Source organism: Acanthopagrus latus, chromosome 1 (assembly GCF_904848185.1).
Source record: "Acanthopagrus latus isolate v.2019 chromosome 1, fAcaLat1.1, whole genome shotgun sequence".
NCBI classification, from domain to species: Eukaryota; Metazoa; Chordata; class Actinopteri; order Spariformes; family Sparidae; genus Acanthopagrus; species Acanthopagrus latus.
This window is the reverse complement of record NC_051039.1, coordinates 11,329,680-11,348,931: the sequence shown is the minus strand read 5'-3', so window position 1 is coordinate 11,348,931 and position 19,252 is coordinate 11,329,680. Positions and strand designations below refer to the sequence as shown.

Here is a 19,252-nt window from a genome sequence, read left to right as displayed (position 1 = left end):
ATAAATGGCAACTCTGGCGAGTAAAAAGCTGTAAAAACCAACATCACAAAGCACAAAGGGCCTGTAAGGAGAAAACAGAAGATAAATGTTTAAAGAGAGACAGCGAAAGAGAGATAGTACGGGAGAGACACAGAGGAAGAAGAGCAGAAAAACAGAGAAAAATAAAAGTGCGAGTGGTTTCATATCATGCCCTCAGATATACTGGAGAAACAGATTCTTCTGAGACGAAACATCAATAGTCACTGGGGTATTTGTTGTTAAATATACATTAAAAAACATTTTACACTTTCATTCTGTGTGTGCTCTGGAGTTTTTGCCTGGAGGTATGACTTTAAATTCTAGCCTGGGCACTATTATTTCATACTGCATGGCCATCTGGGCATTAGTATTTCCATTTGATTTAATTGAAACAAAAAAATGAAAGCAAATTAGAAAGTGAATCTTTAAATAGTTCCACAACCACATTTCTTAAGAAACTGTACTTCTAAGAAGTGCATCAGTCTTTTAATAATATCTAGTGACAAAAAAAAAAAAAGATTCAGTTGTGACGTCCATTTGTACAATTCTAGCTGATTCGAACATGAAAAATATAAAATGCATTGTAAAGTGTGTTATTCTTATGTCTGTATTTCATAAGGACTGAACAGTAGTAGAAAGAACTAGCATTTTTTAGATGATTGGCCACATTTAATTACATTCATCCAGTTCAAGACATCTTAATATCAGTTTCCTGCCTCACTTTGATGTTTGTCTGTCAAATTGAGATTGAATTAAAATCCACAAGCTTCAAAAAGGAGGTCATTTTCATGAGAGCACCATTGATAAAATTACAAGGATTAGTCTCCAGCTACAAGTAATAGGATCAAATAAAACTAATGAAAGCTTTGCAAGTTTTTACACATCAACAAGATCACTTGACCGAAGTTGCTCTCCAAACCCACATGCATTTATCCAGCCTTGTGTCAATCACTGACTGAATCAAACATCGTTTGGCTATTTTTTCTTATCCTATTCTTGTCTAACCCTGTTTCACTTCCCCACTCAAACTCAAACAAAGGGCAAAACACAATGACACCGGCTAAACTGTAACCCATTAATGTTAGTGAGGGCCAGCCAGCTGTCAGAACAGGTCAGCAGTTCTGCTTTGCACTGGACCCTGTCTGAGAGGAGGCTTTTTCCAAGCACTCGTCGTTCACTGGTCAATTGAGTTTTGGAGGGCAGTCAACAAGCGTTTTGGGCTGGGGTCGAGCTTGGTGCACAGAGTCAACTCAAATACAAAAATGGAGTGAATTGATCTAGAGAAAGATGTGAGGGGACAAACTTGATTAAAGTTCAGTCCATGTGGAAACCATTACTGGTTTCTGTGCCAAGTGTTTCAATGCATTTCTGTTTCTTATAAGCCACTGCAGTATCTCATTCATAACAACTATATTTTGCAGTATATCACTTAAGAGACAGAAATATTAAATGCAGATAACCCCCACAACAAGTGATAAACAAAGGTGAGAAATAACATGCATTCATTGTATCCTTATGACTATCTAAAGCACGAGCTGACACATTTGCAGACAAACACATGCCCCTGTAGTCCTTACTACAGTAAGTCTCACAACTCCACTCCCCTGCATTAGCCTTGTGATGCTGCGAGAGAAACAAATATGCCATTAGAAGCACTTTTACAAGTAGGCACTCATCTTCCAATTAGCTTAATGTGGCCCTCTTCCCCCTATATTTTCCAGGCGTGCCCCACCTCTTCTTGTACACTCCCTCCAGTAAAATCTCATTAATCCACCCCTCCCCCATCTCCCCCAGTGCTATGACATATTAGTCTGTCATTATGCATCCCAGAGTCCTTTAAACAATACAGCTAAACCTCTGTTTGCCAGGTTAATGACTATTAGCCAATAATTACAGCAGAGAGACGATGGAGTACCCACTTTATCTGGTGGACAGCCTGCTGCTGTTAGTTTATTTTATCTGCCTGCCTCCATGTCTCTCAGAATTAACCTAGCAATGGCTGTATTTATTCATCTCTCTGCCTCTGCAATGCATTCTTAATTCATGGCTGTCACTAATACTGTGGCGCTGGATGTTGTGTAGTGGGTGTGTAGTGGGGTATCCACCTCGCAAATTGCTGACAATGAGGATGAGCAAATGATGGCCCTGTCATGGGCCGGGGCACCACTGTCAGTTAAAACAAATCAGGCAATTATGCAATTAGTAGGTTATGTGCAGAGCTGTATTAAGAGCTGGGGTGTGTAGTGTTGTCAGGTTGCATGGTGTGCATTAGGGATTAACAGCTTAACACGTATATGCTTTTCACTAATCATCACCTATCATACTTATTGTCTGAGTGTATTTGGAAAGCAGTGGAGGGAGATGCCATGCTAGGCACTCACCAGAATAAAGCGGATAGTTGCTATAAATACATCGCATTGACCTGCATCTGTAAACAGTACATCAAATAGGAGATCTCTGACCCTGTCATATAGCTTCTCCAATATTTGCATTCGATGTTTACATATAAGTTGGCATGATATTGTATGTACAATCTCTGCAGGGTGACACGTTGGTTCAACATTAACATAAGAGCAACTCAACCGATCACAAGACAGTATCACTTGCAATACGGAGGATCAGTTCTCACAATGGCAAAGTGAACCATGGGAACCACATTGATTCACCAATCACCTTGCAGTGAATGCGATCTCCACCAAGCCTCAAGGGAACCCCTATTGATCTCCATTCCTGCTTTCAGATCCAGTTCCTTAAAAAAACTGCTCTATCCCTGTGTTCGCCACTTCAAGGGAGGTTAAGCAGAAGTTCCTTGTGATCTGAGAAGGTCTTGAACCTTGGTGCTTCCTTTTCCATATTCTGTTTCTCTCCCGACCCCATCTCAGGCTGCATGAATAATGCAGAGGATCTAGTGGCGAGGGGTGCCATGGGGGATGGGTTCACGCAAAGCCCACTGCCTGGAGCCATCACATCAGAGGGCAAGAGCTCCCAAGACACAGGCTGCTCCCCCATTGGCTCCCCAGTGGCAGGTCAGAGGTCATGTGTGAACAACCAGCTCTGCTTCTTCCCCTGTGATGGACCAAGGGGAAATCAGTTGCTACGTCCAGATGTGGGTGGAGGACATTTGTAAGAATCATAGAGGTTGAAATTTGCACTCTTTGATCATGGTAAAATCCTCGCTTATGCGTTGCACATCAAAAGAATTTGTTACTCTTTTGACATCACCTCGTGTATCTGCCTTAGATGTTTTCTAAACTGCGGAAACATTAGCTTGTATCTTCATAGCAAGATGACAAACTACTATACATCGGCTGTCTGCTGAAGTACAAGTACAAGGCTACATTAAATACATGTCATCAATGACAGACAGTATCCCTGTCAGTCACAATTATGTTACCCTATGGGTGCCTATTACAGGAAGTGTTTTACAAAAGAGGACACGAACCTTTTTGAAATATTTACAGCAAAAACAGAAATCTGTGGTAGCTTTTTATTACTGTGTGGTTTACACCTGTATTTTCAATACATCAGATATTGAATGAAAAATAGCAAATAGCAGCCAAACAAATTGGCAGTCGTATTCCAAACTTTCCCACACTGTCGGTCTGGAATACTCTTTTGCTAAGAACAACCTTGAGTCATCTTGTAAGTCACCAGACACTCTTGATCCCCTCCTGAAAGTAGTCTGGTTTTAATAAGTGACAATCTGCAGTTACACTTAATAAATATAGCAAATACAATCTTTTTTGTATGGATGTACTACATAGACACAAAAACTTGCTAAAAACAGTGTTAAATCCGATTTAGCCCTTTTAAAAGACAGCTGCCACCGAAGTATAGGTGATTCAATAAATTGTCATATTCCTGATATAAACTTGGAACCATTCCATTAAGGTTTGATTCCATCTTTATCATTTAATTAATCATGCAAAGGGCATTGCTCTGGTCAATATTATGCTCAATACTGCCAGCGAGGACAGCTTGCTGAGCTCTGGTGTAAGTGAAAGTAAAGAAGCCACAGGCCTTTTTTCGTCGGGCCAGACACACTGATCAACAGACAGGCTGCGAGATTCCCTGCCTTCACTTCTCAACCTGATTTAACTCATGGCATTGGTTAACATTTCATGACTGTGTGTTAGTTGTTGCTAAGGGCACACTAATCGACTGGAGTGAGATTTATAGTGCAGTTACAGACCGAGAGGGTAGGGAGGAGGGTCGAGGGGGGTTATTACAGAGGACTTTACCACAGACGGGTGAGTCACAATCTGGCACATCCCATGTTCCAGGTGGCTTTCAGTAAACAGTTTCCATTTTCTGTCTCTCACTGTCTTGTCCTTTTTCATTACCTTTTTTTGAAAACAAACCTGTCATTTTAACAAAGGTCTCCTAACCTCTGATTCATCCAACCCCCTGACCTTTACCTCCACCATCACCACTCTTTTTGTTTTAAAGCTGTCCCCCTGCGTCTTTAAAAAGTGGAAAGGACAGTCCTTTGGCCACAGCCCAGCAGAGGTGCAGATGGGGCGGCACATGGAAGCCATTTAAGAGCAGAGTCGGCCGCTCTCTGAGTTCAGAACCTCTGAAGAACCGCCTCGCAGCGCTTACATGTGAGCAACGTCTGCTTGGACTGATGTATTGATTCCCTGTCAGTTTTCACAAAGCATACACAATAACGCTGGCTAGCCTCACCCAACTGTGCTAAGGAACCGTAGCTGTGGTCAATGTGTAAAACTCAGCGGGCCTAGCACTGAGCTCGAGGGGGTGCCTCAGAGAAGAGGGGTGGAGTGATAGAAGCAGCGAGGGAACGCCTGATGGTTCACATTAATTGAGGATGATTCGTGTGATCTGCTGGGTCTGGATGAAGCAGCCAGGTCTGTCGTGGGCCTGGGAGACAGATGTGGGGGCCGGTGTGCCCCCTCCAGGGCCAATGGAGAGCAGTGAGGCGGCTGAGAAATGGTCTGTCTGTCCAGTGTGTGTGTGTTGGTAAAGATGGAGGGGGCGGGGGGTGGAGCTGACAACCTGGTTTTCTTTCCCTCTTATATCACATCTCCTTTGTCTTGATTACTATTTTGGCAGGAGGCCGGTGCCGAGAAGGTGCATTAACATATGCTCACAATTTGCTCTTTGGCCACGTAGTTCCTTGTTTCTTCTGTGTCTTGATGTGCCTCTTTTGTGTAATATCCGCCCCTTATCACATTATACCCTTAAGCTAGTAATGGGTCACAAAAAACTGACTTTTGGGTTAGTGAGCACACTTACAAAAGGTGAAACTTAGAACCTGCCGAAAGCATAAACGCGTATTTATTGCAAATGAAATGTTTACATGAAGACTGTCACTCATAAAACCAATACATGACAACTTGTTTCTGAATATACTGTGTATGTTCTGCAACCAGAACTGCTCGAATGTGTTGCATTTTTCTTGAATTTTCCTCCGTACTACCTGGAATGTAGCCTTGATTACTACACAACAAAAATAATCCGCACATCACGTTACTGTGTAAAAGGAAATTGATGTAAATGAATAATGGATTGTACTGTAGGTAAACCTCCCGAGTCATTTTGTTTTGGTCGAGCTGGAAACAGATAGAGGTGTCTGTAACACGCAGCCACACTGCATTAGAGCAGCTTTTCAGCTTTCGCCTGTGCTTTTGCTATGGAGCATGCAGGAGGAAAGAGAATAAGCTAATGGACTCTTTACTTAATGTGATCAGAGCCATTATTGACATGCTGCCAGGAAGATGCAAGACCATTAACTCGAGCCTCTCTCTCTGGTACCTTCCCTCCACCCCGCTCCTCTCCCTGACAGTATTTCACTGCCAGCCTGACTCACGTATGGAGGAAGGGCCACTAGGGGGTCTGGGTGCCCCAAAGGAGTCTGTGTCTGTCATGTTAACTAGGAATATGTGATACAGACTGTTTGGCGAATTGGCAACAGTGTGTCGCTCCAGACTTTGTAATTGTAAATCATTCATTACTGCAGTGTGTTCTGTTAGAAATGATATAATTATGGTGTTATGTACAGTATAACAGTATGTTTGTGTCTGGTCACTATGACTGACTGCTGGACGAGTTCTCTACTTTGATACCGCATATCCTGCTGTTGTTGGCCCAATTTAACCTCTTGGGTTTTAAAACCATGTTTATTCCTAATCATACAATATATGTGCTGATATTATGACACCTTCGAAGGACATCCAATACAGTATAAGGTGCAAAGATATATATTGTAAACTCAAGGTACAAAATGAACTGTGTTATTAAATGTTAAAAAAGCAACCCAGCTATTTATTTAAAAACATTTTAGTTATTTTTATTGTCCTATTTCCAAAACATGTATATAAAAATACAAACACAGTGCACTTTCCCTGTATTGTTGTAGTACTCCTAGATTGGTAAACATTAATATAACATTTTCGTGATACAAAACAGCAACTTCAGTATGGAAAAGTATTTTTAAAAAGTATTTTTGCATGAGATTTAAGGCCACAATATTTGTAAAATGTGTATTAGCTGTAGTTGTAATGAAATTAAAAGCACTTATTATTGGTATTGCCTTTTTTGGGCTTTAATTGTGCCTTATTGTTTTATTATTGTCACAAACAATAATAGATGTATTGTAAACGACATGAGATGACAGAAATGACAAAAGAGTGCAGTGTGGTGTGTAAAAAAATTAGTTGCTTTACCAAAATGAAATATTGCACCAAGTAGGTAAAATGGTCCCAAATTACAACCACTGCAGTATCCGTTTTAAACTCCAGCCTCACTGGAATTGTAACCTGGCATGTAAGCTGGCTCATTCATCTTGGAGGCGGAGGGTGCCAGTGTGGCTCCGGCGTAATTTACACTACTCCAACCTATGTGCCAGAACACATCTATCCCTGTGGCCTGGGGGCTCACATCGCCAGCAGCCTGGAGGATGCTTGTGTTTATGCGTGCATGGATGTGTATGTAGGTGTGTGTGTGTGACAGTGTGTACGCTTGTGTCTGCGATCATGTGGGTACAACAGGAAGTGGTGCTCAGGTCTCTCGGGGCATGGTTCCAGGTCTCTGGGCCTGTCTACTGTCATAAGTTCCAGAATGGTGATTACTTACTGCAAAAATAAACACCGTTACCATCTGGTGCTGCCTCTTTGTACTGTAACTTATACACCAAGGAAAGCTCTAGACCATCAAAACACACAGGATCGAGAACAATAACAGAAAAAAATTGCAATCTCCACTGTATTTTTTTTTTCTTGCCTGCATTTGCCATGTTATAACTCAGATAGATAACATTCAGTTTGAATGGTAAGAGCGAAATCAAAGTCATTTCAAACACAGTTAAAAAAACAACCCTTGATCTTTATGAGAGGGGCAGATAGTGAAGAACAAAAGGTTCACCGGGACGCATGGTGAGAAAGATTGGATGATGGGGGTCATTCAAGACCGTTGAGGCCTTGCAGAGCCAGCAGATGTTTGATCCATCCACGGCACATCTGGTCCTCAACACACTCAATCCATTTCACTCGACTTCTCTTTTTAAGATTTTTCATTGTTCCTCATGGTCCACTAAACTTTGCATTCCCCCTCGCGGCCCACAAATATTCATTCACAATCACTTAGTGTAATTTTTACATGTAGGCTTTTGTTTCTGCTTGTGATTTGACTTTTGAAAAAAATATATCTATTTTAATATTTGTCCCTTTTATCAAAAATCTGTGATTTATAACTTCCTCAAATGGGTCATAAGTTTTAGTTCAAAGCAAGCAACTGCAGCTCCAGTGGCACTAGGCAGGAATATGAAAGCTGTCATTCTCATTGTAGTGGGCCCTGGGAGGGTCATACAGTGCTTAACAGCTTCATTGTTTCTTTTATTGTTGGAAACAGAGAGGGGCGTGTGCTGCACAGGTTTCTGAATTCTGGAGTGCGACGTGACAAGAGGACTGTCAACTCCCTGTTACTCTCTATGCAACTTCCTTTAATAAATGTCAACTCTCTGACCCAGCCGCAAATCCCTGGCAGGCTGGGTGGCCGTGTCAGCAGGCCGGTGGGCCGCACAATGTCTGGACTTGGCCTCGGTGACATGGGGGAAGTGGAGCGAACCGCTGGTCTGTTTGTTCAGAGGAGGCATGCAGGGCCACCTGGAGGCTCAGGTCCAGGATCACCAGACAAAAACATAACCTGTGTGTATCTGTGTATGTGTGTCTATAAAGATGTTGGGAAACATTACATGTTTGCGTTTGCCTAAAAAGTCTATTTAATAATTTATTAGAAAATGAAATCCCTGCTTGAATGGGAGTGCAAATGGAGCATGTTTGTGCTGTGCTAATAGGGCTGTAGGCTTGTCCTGATTTTAGCCCATGTGTAATGCAATCTTCCCGTGTTTGGGTATGGGCTGGTCTGGCAGTGCCGTGCAATGCAATGCTATTGATCCCTATAGCCTTGTGGTCTGCAGGGTTCCTGTCAGTAAACGCAATGAGCCGGAGCACCTCCACCCCCAGCGCCCCCACCCCCCACCCCTGTGTAGCACTACAAGCTAAACAGCCATCACAGAAACTCAATACGGGCAGACTGGGCCCGAGTCGTCGGCTAGCAGCAGTGCCCGACAACGACCCGCGAGGCTCCGGCTAAGTCAATTTAATGTCAGTGTAGCATCTCACCTCGTAGACCTGTTGCCAGCCTAATATGTCGCGCTAATATGTCTCTCAATGTGAATTACAAGGCTGTGAGAGGTACCCAGATGCAATAAGTATGGATTAGCTAATGTCCAGCCTCTGTCTGAGTCTTGTTAGGATGGCGAGGGTGGGGGGGGGCTGACGATAGTAATAGCCTCTAACAGGGTGTCTGGCTGTGGCTTGGAGGTGAGATGGGGGCATGCAGGCTTCTGGGATTTCTAAGGAGCTCTGGGAAATAAACTTTCCTCTCTGCCGCGGGAGGAAAGGGGAGAGATAGCATCGAAGGAACGATTAGCAAAGAAAGAAAGAGATGGAAAGAGTGTGATGGGCTGTTAATGCTATTTTTCTGACTATTGATCAACCTGCAGGACAAGAGTTGTTTGGGTTAGAGGTCTCGAAGCCCTTACCTTGTCTGCTGTGTGTCTGTGTGTTAATGTGCGAACCCATTGATTTGTATTGCACTTGTATGGTTGCCCTGTGTGTAGGCCAAAGCGCCTGACAGAGGAAGAGTGGGATGGGAGCAGAGCTTGGAAGGAGAAGAAAACAAAAAGGTGGGAGAAGAGGTGAGCGTGTGGTCAAACGGGGGCGTAATTAGGAGCCATGTTACCACTAAACTCTATATATTGATCAGGGCTAATTCACACACATCATATCTCCCCCTCGGCCAATGTGCCGAGGTGCTTTAATAATTCATAATGCATTATACGTCTTGCACATTGCTACTCATTCACGTGTACCTGTTCAAACTGTTTTCAGACATTGAGTTTTTACTGTTATGTCTGGGTAAACTGATATTGAAAGCACATGTTTGATTGATAATGAATGACTCTGATTGCTGGGAAATATCCAGTCATTTGCTTGCTTGCACCGCTTTCCGATAGAAACTTCATTTTTCTCTTTTTGAAAAATACGAAAATTAAGTGGACAAGAGTACCGGCGTTTGGTATAGTTCTAAAGGTTCAGTAAAATGATTGGATCCTGGTCCTGGAATCTAACTGATATGTGATTAAAATTGATGTTTTTAGTGGGAGACCCTGACTAAAATGAAGAGGTGACCGTAGACATTTCAGATTAAATCGAAGCAGTTCAGAGCGTATAAAAAAACAGAAACTGCGGCTTGTTTTTATAGCCAGCGCTACCACAAAATGTGTCACATAACTACTTGCAAACACTTTTTCAGACATACATACACCCAACAAAGAACATATGTTGTTTTTTTCCTGATCAAAAACACACACACATACACATGCACACACACACAGAGGCCATGATTGCCATTGGCAATCCCTACAGGCAGATGTGTAGTGTGTGCCAGCGGCCTGCTGAGTGAGTAGACCAGTGTGCCCCAAGCTCAGTGCTGGGCACTACGCTGGGCTGCTTTGATGTATGTGTGTGTGTGTGTGTGTGTGTGTGTGTGTGTGTGTGTGTGTGTGTGTGTGTGTGTCGGTGTGTGTGTACTGTAGGGGAGTGTGGGGGGGTCAGTGAAACAGCAGAGGGACTGTGTAATCCTCTGACATGCCTGTGGAAAAATACAAGGATCCCTCTGACAGTGGCTGAACTAAAGGCTCAGAGGACCCGTTAGTGTGTCTACAGGTTCATGCATACAGGACTGACTGCAGGCTATGTGGCGATACAGATACATACACGCGCGCTCCACACACAAGTCACGCACTCACACACGTCTACACACACAGTTAGGATGCATTGCAGTGTTAAGAGTCAGTCTCCTTTGTAAGTTTCTGGCTTGGTGACACTAATTCTTAAGAGGTTATGTCACTGGCAAGACCGCGGTGTGGCCATGTAAGGTGCAGTCCTCAACTAAGATGGCAAGCTGCATTGCTTGAGGCCGTTCTCACACACACACACACACACACACACACACACACACACACACACACACACACACACACACACACACACACAGGCCAGGCCATTAACACAAACAGTTTGGTTTTGCTGTTGGAATGCAGGAGGACAGGCGAAGTGTTTTGGCTCTGCCCTCTCTATACTTTGCATAATTGCATCCTACATTTCCTTAAGTCTGAGGGGATGGTGAATCCTAAACAGAGATGGGAGCCGGGTCTGTTGATCATTAGACTCTGGCAGAGTAACCCGCTGCCACATGTGAGAGAGGTAGCAATACAAATAAAGCGCGTATAGGTCCGTGTGTGAGTGTGCGCGCGTGTGTAAACGTCTTCATCTCCACAGTACGTCGCCTCTGGAGATAAAAACAGGGCGAATAAAAGGACATTAAGCACATGAATTAGCCACAGGTCTAATGTGAGCTCTGTGAAACAATAAGCAACAAAACAATAGTAGACATTTCATCTTCTTATTGTCTAATCACCCATCTGACTGCCTGTGTGTTTCCCCTCTTAACCCTTGAGATACTCGCTAATGGCCCTCACAATGGAATTATTTACTACCCATGGCAGGGGGGCAAATGGGTCAAATTGTGTGTGCGTGCGTGTGTGTGTATATATGTGTGTGTGTGTACGGACTTGCGCCCGTTGTAGTCGGAGTGAATGAAAGGGAATGATGGAATCATTGAAGCATGCAGTGACTGAGAGGAGAGGAGAAAGGAGAGGGGGACTGAAGGAGGTGCACTGAGTGGTGCTTGCTAAAGTGAAAAATCATGCCATGGTGCAGAGGGGCCCGGTTTCGTCCACTGGGAGAAGTGACTACATCTATGCTGGCACTCAAGTGCTCTTAAATACTCTCTCTTACGTTCTCTCTCGCCCCTCACTGCCCCCATCGTTCTATAACCCCCTCTCTTCGTCCCTCTCTCCTTCTGTCTCCCCAGGTCCAGTCCAGGTACAAATGGCTATTTGCTGTACAACTCCCAAAACATGTTTGCATCTGCTCGAGCTTGTCCCGAACAGCATGTAAAACAAAAAAAAAAAAAAAGAAAGAAAGAAAGAAAATGGGTCTTTTATTCACAAATTGCCTCCCAGAACTCAAAAGCTTTCTGAATGGAGATGTCAGAGTGCTATTAGAAATGTCTGCGCTGGAAGAGGTTGTGCAGCTTCTCTGTCAATACGCTTTATTTCGCCACAGAGCTGAGAACAGTAATTGTGTGCGTGTGTTAGTGTGTGTGTGTGTGTGTGTGTGTGTGTGTGAGTGTAAAGCGATTCTGCTTGGCAATCGGTTAATCTTCATCGTCCTAAGCATCTCACCACGAGAGGTCAATCCTCATTAAAATATGAGGGAATTACATCAATTATAGCATAATATTATATTATATTCCTATTTGAATTTGTCATTAAGAATTGTTATTAAATTGTTAGTAATGTTACAGTGACACCCATTATAATAAGTAACTGACAAGGGGGGGGGGGGCGACAAAATGATCAATTCACAGTTTCAGATCCTGCTCAGCCCTAATTGTGTCATGTTGAGACAAAATGCTCACTTCTTGATTTAACTCGGCTAAATCAAGAAGGTGAGCACGGCGGAGATGAAGGCTGTCTGTGTAAAAAGGAATCAACAGTGCTGCTAACCATCACCTGCTGGGGTTAACCCTGCGGTTGCCAACACATTCAGAACGCAGATGAAACACAATAGCAGACGAGCCTTTCATTCTCACACCTACACTCACAGAAGCATCTCTGTCAGCTGCGCAACATTGTGTGTGTGTGTGTGTGTGTGTGTGTGTGTGTGTGTGTGTGTGTGTGTGTGTGTTTGTACAGGGGTGCATGCATCGTAGACATATTTCCCCCCTCTAATTAGCACAAGGGAGTCCTGGGGGCAATCAGAGCCGAGGTTAATGAGAGGGGGGGAGAACGGAAGAGAAGAGGTAGGGGTGTGGCAAGTAGTGCGCACCATGCTGCACTGGTGCTACAGTATAATAGACCCTTCTTATCACGCTGTCACCCTGAAGGGGCATCATCCTCACGGCACCCACATTGATGTTTGGGGCCTGTGACAGATCGTGTGTGTGTGTGTGTGTGTGTGTGTGTGTGTGTGTGTGTGTGTGCGTGTGCGCACAGCTGTGTGAGAGTTCCTCTCTCTGTGCCCTGATGATCCTTCTACCGTCTTTGTCTCGTATTATCTCTCCCTTCACGTCTCTTTCTCTCTGTAAGGCCCAGATGTGACAGCATGTTTCTCATATCAGAGAGAATTGGTACACTGGGAGAAGTGGGGGTGAAGTGAGAGAGGGAGCAAGACAGAGCTGCCACAGTGGTCTTGGCATCTGTCTGTTCTCAATTGGCGTGCGGCGGTGCTGGTGGGAGAAGAGCGCAGTCTACCAGATGTCGCTGCTGAACACTGCAGGGCGAGCGCTGACTCGTACAGCGAGGCCGTATCACCAAGACAAATCACCCTCTCACAGGGATTCACTTTAGAGGGTAATGATTTTGATGTTTATATCAAATAAAATCATTTTCAGCTATTAAAAATATCCGCCGGAGCTACGATTTCTTTGTCAGACGTCGGCATCGCTGGCTGAGTACAGTGCTCCACAGAACTCCAGCGACACATGCGCTCCACATGTACAGGCAGAACACTGGCGTATTGTGTGCTGTTTAAAGGACAACTTAGATTGTGTTGTTTTTGTTGTATTTTTATTTAATGACTGATTTTGTGTCCTTGCACAAAACTTTAAATTACAGCATGTTTTTTTTTTTTGTAAAGGATTATTATATCGTTATTTTTTTCCAGGAGAGATAAAAGTAGAGACAAAGAAAGGAAACCCTGGGAGAGAAGAGGGGGATCAAGGTGCAAGATAGAGAAAAAATGTGGTTTCATGATTCATTATTTTCATGATTTATCACATATGAGGTTGAAGGTTTTCTTTTGTAAAAAGTCTAAAAAAGAAGAAAAAAAAAACTATTTAGAAACGTGCTTCTTTAAATCGAGTCATTCTTTGTTCTAGATTTTGATTTTCACTTTACTTTGATTTTCACGCCGAATCCTGAATTTGGTGAATCATTATGACACAATTGATGTTTTAGAGTGCACGCTTGTCTTTGCACTCTAAAAATGTCTAAATTTGCCAAATTACTGTGAATTGTCTTCCTTCTTTGTGTGCACCGCTTTCAGCATCATATTCCAGTCCTATGAGCTTTGCCTGAGCTCCTCTCTCTCTCTCTCTCTCTCTCTCTCTCTCTCTCTGTGTGTGTGTGTGTGTGTGTGTGTCTAGGTGACCTGCTGTGGGCAGGGTGGGATGGGGACGGTGGCTCATGTGGCTGTCACTCCAAACATGATGTGATGGGGAGGAGGGACAGAGAAAAGGGGATCCTGCATTATTAAAAAGAGTGCTGCCATTAGAGACATTTATACAGTAGAATGACCCGATCAAACTATAGCACAGATACACACATATGCCGGGTTGCACGCAGGTCCACCAAGGCGCGCACACACATGCGCAAGCTCAGTACTGTGGCTAATAGCCTGGGCCATATTAAATATTTTTCCAGGAAGAAATGACAGGGATTACCGTTAATGTTGGTAAAAGGGCATACAATTCAAAAAAACGCACTCTCTTCAGACATTTCCTCGTTTTTCTGGTGATGCTGCACAGTTCCCCCTCATTTCAGTCGTTCTCATCACTGCCAAAACAGGACTTAAGGGTCGTATTCATCCAGGCAAAACATTGCTTAAAGATTAAATATATTGGCTTCAGATGTAGCACATTTTTTGTCTGTCACTATTTCATGTTACAAAGCGAACACAAGTCATTTTCTCCCACGTCTCAGCTCGCACAGCTACCTTTCCCCCTTTTTGGTCTCCTGGCTTGTTTTCGTATCTCTCACCCGTTAACAATAGTGCTCGGGGCGAGCACAGATGTAAGAAGTAACAGCTACGCTAGGAGAAGAAAAGATGAGCGGAAAAAGATAGAAGATGAGAGAAAGGGAAACAGACGGGTAACGCTGCTCACAAGCATCACTTGTCAATTTACAGCCGTTGCTCCCTGAACCGCACCGTATAAATTTCCAGTGTGACATCCGTTTCTACTGCTTCCAAGCCGACTCGGGCTCCGTCCTACCAGATCTCCTCCCCAGACACATACTTGGAAACCTTAAGTACAGACATTGTGCCAGATGTAGTCTGCCTTTACTTTTATTTATTAATTTCTTCAGGTTTTGAAATGTTGACTTTTTTTCTGTATTGGAATCACTATGGGGGAATGAGAATGGATGGGGTAATGTCTCAGAGGAGTGCTGCTTTAGTGTATTTGATGTGGCCGCTGCCATGCAGACAGAGCACATGTGTGCACACGCATGCATTTGGGCACACACACACACACACAGGCATATATGAGTGTATGACAGTAAATCATGGGTGTGATGTGTGTGTGAGTGGGTTGAGGATGAAGAGAAGGGCCAAAGAGCACCAGGGGATGTTGTGTATCCAGCAGATAGAGAGACAGAGAAGGAGAGCGGGAGAGAGAGAGGAGCTTGGCACTGCTCATCTTTGAGTGATGGCAGTTCTTCAGGGTTGAGACATGGCCTCCCTTTAATCTCTCTATCCTTAGACATGAAAATGGAAGAAAAAAGCAGAGATGAGGGTGGCTGAAGGGACCAAAGCAGAAACCTTTGCTGGGTCTTGTGCCAGATTGATTTTTACTTTATATTGCTTTTTTTTTATTTTAAGGCAGACAATAAAACTCACCTACCTACTGACACGCACACTGTGGATGGCGAAAAACAGAACTGATGAGTTGTGACTCACAACGGACGTGACTTGAACCAGTCGAGGTTTAGTGCCAGCCCATGAATCTGTCATTTCTTTTTGAAGCATCGACGGGGCTTGTAACAAGTACATCTGACCCCGAGCAAGTCCGTCTTAAAACTACACCCGTATCAAAATAGCTTTAATGACTCTCGTCCTCAAGTCTCAAACTCATATGAAACAAGGTGTAGATCTTGCAGCCAAGGAAGGAATCTGCAAAGAAAACACGACCCTTGGAGGAGTATGAGTATGAGGTGCTCGCGCTAATACAAGACTGCGTTATAAGTGCAACACCTGTTTCGACTTAAAAAAAAAGCGGAGGCCAGTAGCGAGATTAGCGAAACATGCCCATAAAGGGAGAAGGTGGCTGAGCCTACGCTCTGATAACAACACACTCTGTCCTGCATTTATTTCAAAGAGCTGAAGGAACTGATGTGGTCATAATGCTGAGGAATTCATTCCACTGCTACGCAAAGGCGAACCTCTGTCACCCCGCCAGAGGAAAGTGCCTGAATCTGTCTATTTTTAGCTTTCAAATCGCACTGTGTTGAAAAGAGGTTGATTTTTGTATAGAATGTGGACCTGTAAAAAACTCTTGAAACATTAATAAATGGCAAGTTGAGTCATAGATGTCACCACGGGCAAACTTTTACTGCAGTTTGTGCTGCTGCCTCAAGGTTTTTAAAGCTAATAAATGGGTAATGAGATTTCACCTCACTCAACGGGCAAAACATGTATTTTCTAGCCTATAATTGCTATAACCCTGAAGGTAACACTATGGGAAATTCGGTGAGTAATTACAAAGCTTTGAGTTCTGTGTTCAGATCTGGGAATCTGGGAAATCAATGGAATTCCTCTCCCGAGGGACACTGGGTGTGCAGCTCACAGTGCTAAGGAGACTTGATCTAGGACTGATCCCAGGAATTTTACCACGGTAATTAGGTTTGTCAGCTTGGCAAAGTGAGAAAACGCTTTGTACTGTGTCACCTCAATGGGCTGGATTTTTGTCAGGGATCAAGGCGGAGGCAGCACACCCCATACCTAAACAGGCCGCACTGCTCAACAAAGGTGTGATTCAGTGCTTCACGTGAGACACTGCAAGCTGACAGTCATTGTCAAACTGTCAGGGCACTTTGGCACCTTGTTCGGTGACTTGCTGTGATTATATTGTCAGATCACTTTTGAGTCTCTACACTGTGACGGCTGGTGGCAAAGACTTTGACAGGAAGTCAGCGAGGAGTTCAACACCTTGCGCTACCAGTGGCAGTCTCCTGTTAAGCACTTAGCAGCGGTTTGTGCTTTGAGGCTGGCAAATGGTGGTGACGCACATAATTCTGCTCTGCAACTAGCCCTGCATAAACACAAATGTAACTGCACACACACATACACACACACAGGCACGCGACTGTGGTCTCCCAGTAATAGCTTTGTACCTCTTGGGGCCATGCGCTGACCGTTCCTGCTCTTATCTTTGTTTATGTGGAGGGTAGATCATCATGTTCGACTGTGTGTGAGTGCCTGTGCACAAACACTGGCAACGAGGTTGTTTAAAGTGCACTTGTGAGTAAGAATGCAAGCGTGTGTGTGTGTATGAGTGCGTGTGTGCGTGTGCTGGGGAGGTGATAAGGCAGTGCCTGGCACCAAAGCGCCAGTTGGCACTGAGCCTTAGATCCTGAAGATGAGAGTAATACTTGGTTGTGTGTGTATATGTACACACACACACACACACACACATACAGTATAAACCAGAGGTTAGGTGGAGACAGCACAGTGGAGAGAATGCCACAAGTACTTACTGGTGCATGTGCCTACGCCTGATTGTGTGTGTTTGTGTGGTTATCCTGCATGCATGTGTCTGTGCTCACTGAGGTCAGTCACCTGTAGCAGTCTATTGATCTTCGCTCTTCAGAAGGCCCTGTTGTCTTTGTTGATTACTGCCTTTGCCTTCCAACACACACAGATACACACATGCACACACTTTCACGGCAGTGTTGTGGGAGGCTATAACTGAGCTCCGCATCTTCCACAACAAAATCCAGGACAAGAGAAGTCTCAGAAATGGCCCCCGCGGGCCGAGCAGCGAGTGCTGGGAACTGATGTATCATCAGAGTGTTAAACCATCATTTCTTGTGACCCTATATCATATCCTGTCTACGCCTTCAGCACTCAGCCCACAGAGAGCAGTGTGCCAGTGACAGCACGGCGCACTTGGTGGTCCCAGCACTCAGCCACTTACCCATTTAATAAGACAGTCTTTAAGAGGACCGAGCCAAGCATATGCACGGCGCTGGTAGAGATTTTTTCTTTTTTCCCCCACTTTTTACAAGAGCCCTTTTTGTAGGAGGCCCAGGGGCTGGCATTCACCACGGCTGCATGTGTGTGTGCGTGTGTGTCTCCGTTAGGTATCCATTTATTATCCATTTATTACTACTATTAGTCCCCTTTTCTTTCTCTCCCTCTCCCGTTCTCCTTCACCTTAGTGAAATTCTAATAAACAATCAGGGTAGCACCATGCTGAGATGCCCTGTAATGGGCTCCTAATTAGCCACTCCAAACACAGAGAGCGGCTGCTTCACGCCTCGTTTTCTGCACTCATCTGCGCAAAACTGGATGAATTGATTCCATTTGCTCGCCACTTAATGCACTGATTGTTTATTGGCATGGCCGGGGATAAAAAAAACAAACAAACAAACAAACAAAAATGTCTTTAAGCTCGCAACGCATGCTAATACTAATCACCATTAAAATCAGGCTGACCTACCACGGAATCCGACTGACTTTGAAGTTTCTCGGGTCCTTCCTCGGAGAAATGCTGAGGCTTTGCTGCAACCCCCCCCTTTCCCACTCATCACCTCCTCCTTCTCTCCCCTAACCCCTCTGTCCACCTACCCTCTCCTGTCTGAGGTGAAGTGAAGCCAGACCAATTGGTAGAGGGAGAGGCAGCGTCTTTCTTTAGACCACAGACAGAGGAAGAGAGAGGGAGAGTGAGGATGTGTGGACGGGCGGGGGGAAGTCATCACCTTCGTCTCACACCTGCATGACAGGTCGTCCTGCTTAATAAAGGCGCTCATGCACAACACGTCAGAGAGCGGGAGTAACGAAAGGGAGGAGAGGGAGAGGAAAAGTGAGTAGAAGCATGAGAGATGGGGCTGTGCGACCAGTGAGTGAGCTGGTATGGCGTTGACGTGTTTAGAAATCGCTAAAAGAAGTGGAATTTGAAATGAGGGGTGACTTAAACTGAGGAGCTCCATTATGTTTCAGCAGCCATCCCACATTATTTGGTATTCTGCGGTGAACTTGCAGGTGTCTCAGCGCTGGTGTTGGTTCACGGTGGGGTCAGCGAACCTTTTAACCACCACCACACAACACGGAGGCACAGTACCGGCTGTGTCCTTTCTGCCAATGTCACCACAACATCACGTAGAAGAACAGGAAGTCAAACACAGCTGGAGGCTCTGGCGAAAAACGAGACGGTGATAGACACGGTGCAAAGCACAACCACAGAGGCAGTCACCGGTGTGTGGTTCAACAGCATATGTGTGTGTGTGTGTGTGTGTGAGGTCCTTTGGTGTGTGTCACGCTCCTCTCCCTCCACCAGTCTGCCTAGCTCATTTCCTCCACAGGCTGCCTCCCCGCTACTTTATGAGTGAGAGCTTCTACAGCTCTCACCTCAGGACACACTTCAGTGTCTAAATGTTTCCATTTGTGGGGGAAGTGACACACATTCACTCACACCGCAGGGCACCTACCCATAACTAACCATCTTGCATACAAGCAGCAGTGAATCATGAAAGTGATTGGTTAAAATTCTCCCCTTCTCTCTGTATGTGTGTACATATGGGTGGATGGGTGGTTATATTTGTTGAGCCTGGGAAGGTATCCTGTCTATAAGTGTGTGTGTGTGT

General features: G+C 44.5%; 2 protein-coding genes across 16 annotated transcripts in view; one reads left to right on the top strand and one right to left on the bottom strand.

Annotated features, from left to right (window-relative positions):
- The window catches only part of bnc2 (basonuclin 2), a 161,436-nt gene that overhangs the window by 12,001 nt on the left and 130,183 nt on the right, over positions 1 to 19,252 (bottom strand). The gene's annotated exons all lie outside the window — the stretch shown is intronic.
- Positions 1 to 19,252, top strand: part of LOC119029961 — a 157,550-nt gene that overhangs the window by 93,717 nt on the left and 44,581 nt on the right. For 2 of the 11 annotated variants that reach the window (XM_037118314.1, XM_037118932.1), the window contains one exon: positions 7,888 to 7,931. The exons of the other annotated variants lie outside the window; for them this stretch is intronic. In XM_037118314.1, the coding sequence (XP_036974209.1) occupies positions 7,888 to 7,916 (29 nt within the window). In that variant the 3' untranslated portion in view covers positions 7,917 to 7,931. Of the gene's footprint in view, positions 1 to 7,887; positions 7,932 to 19,252 lie in introns of those variants that run through there. 11 annotated transcript variants of the gene reach the window in all.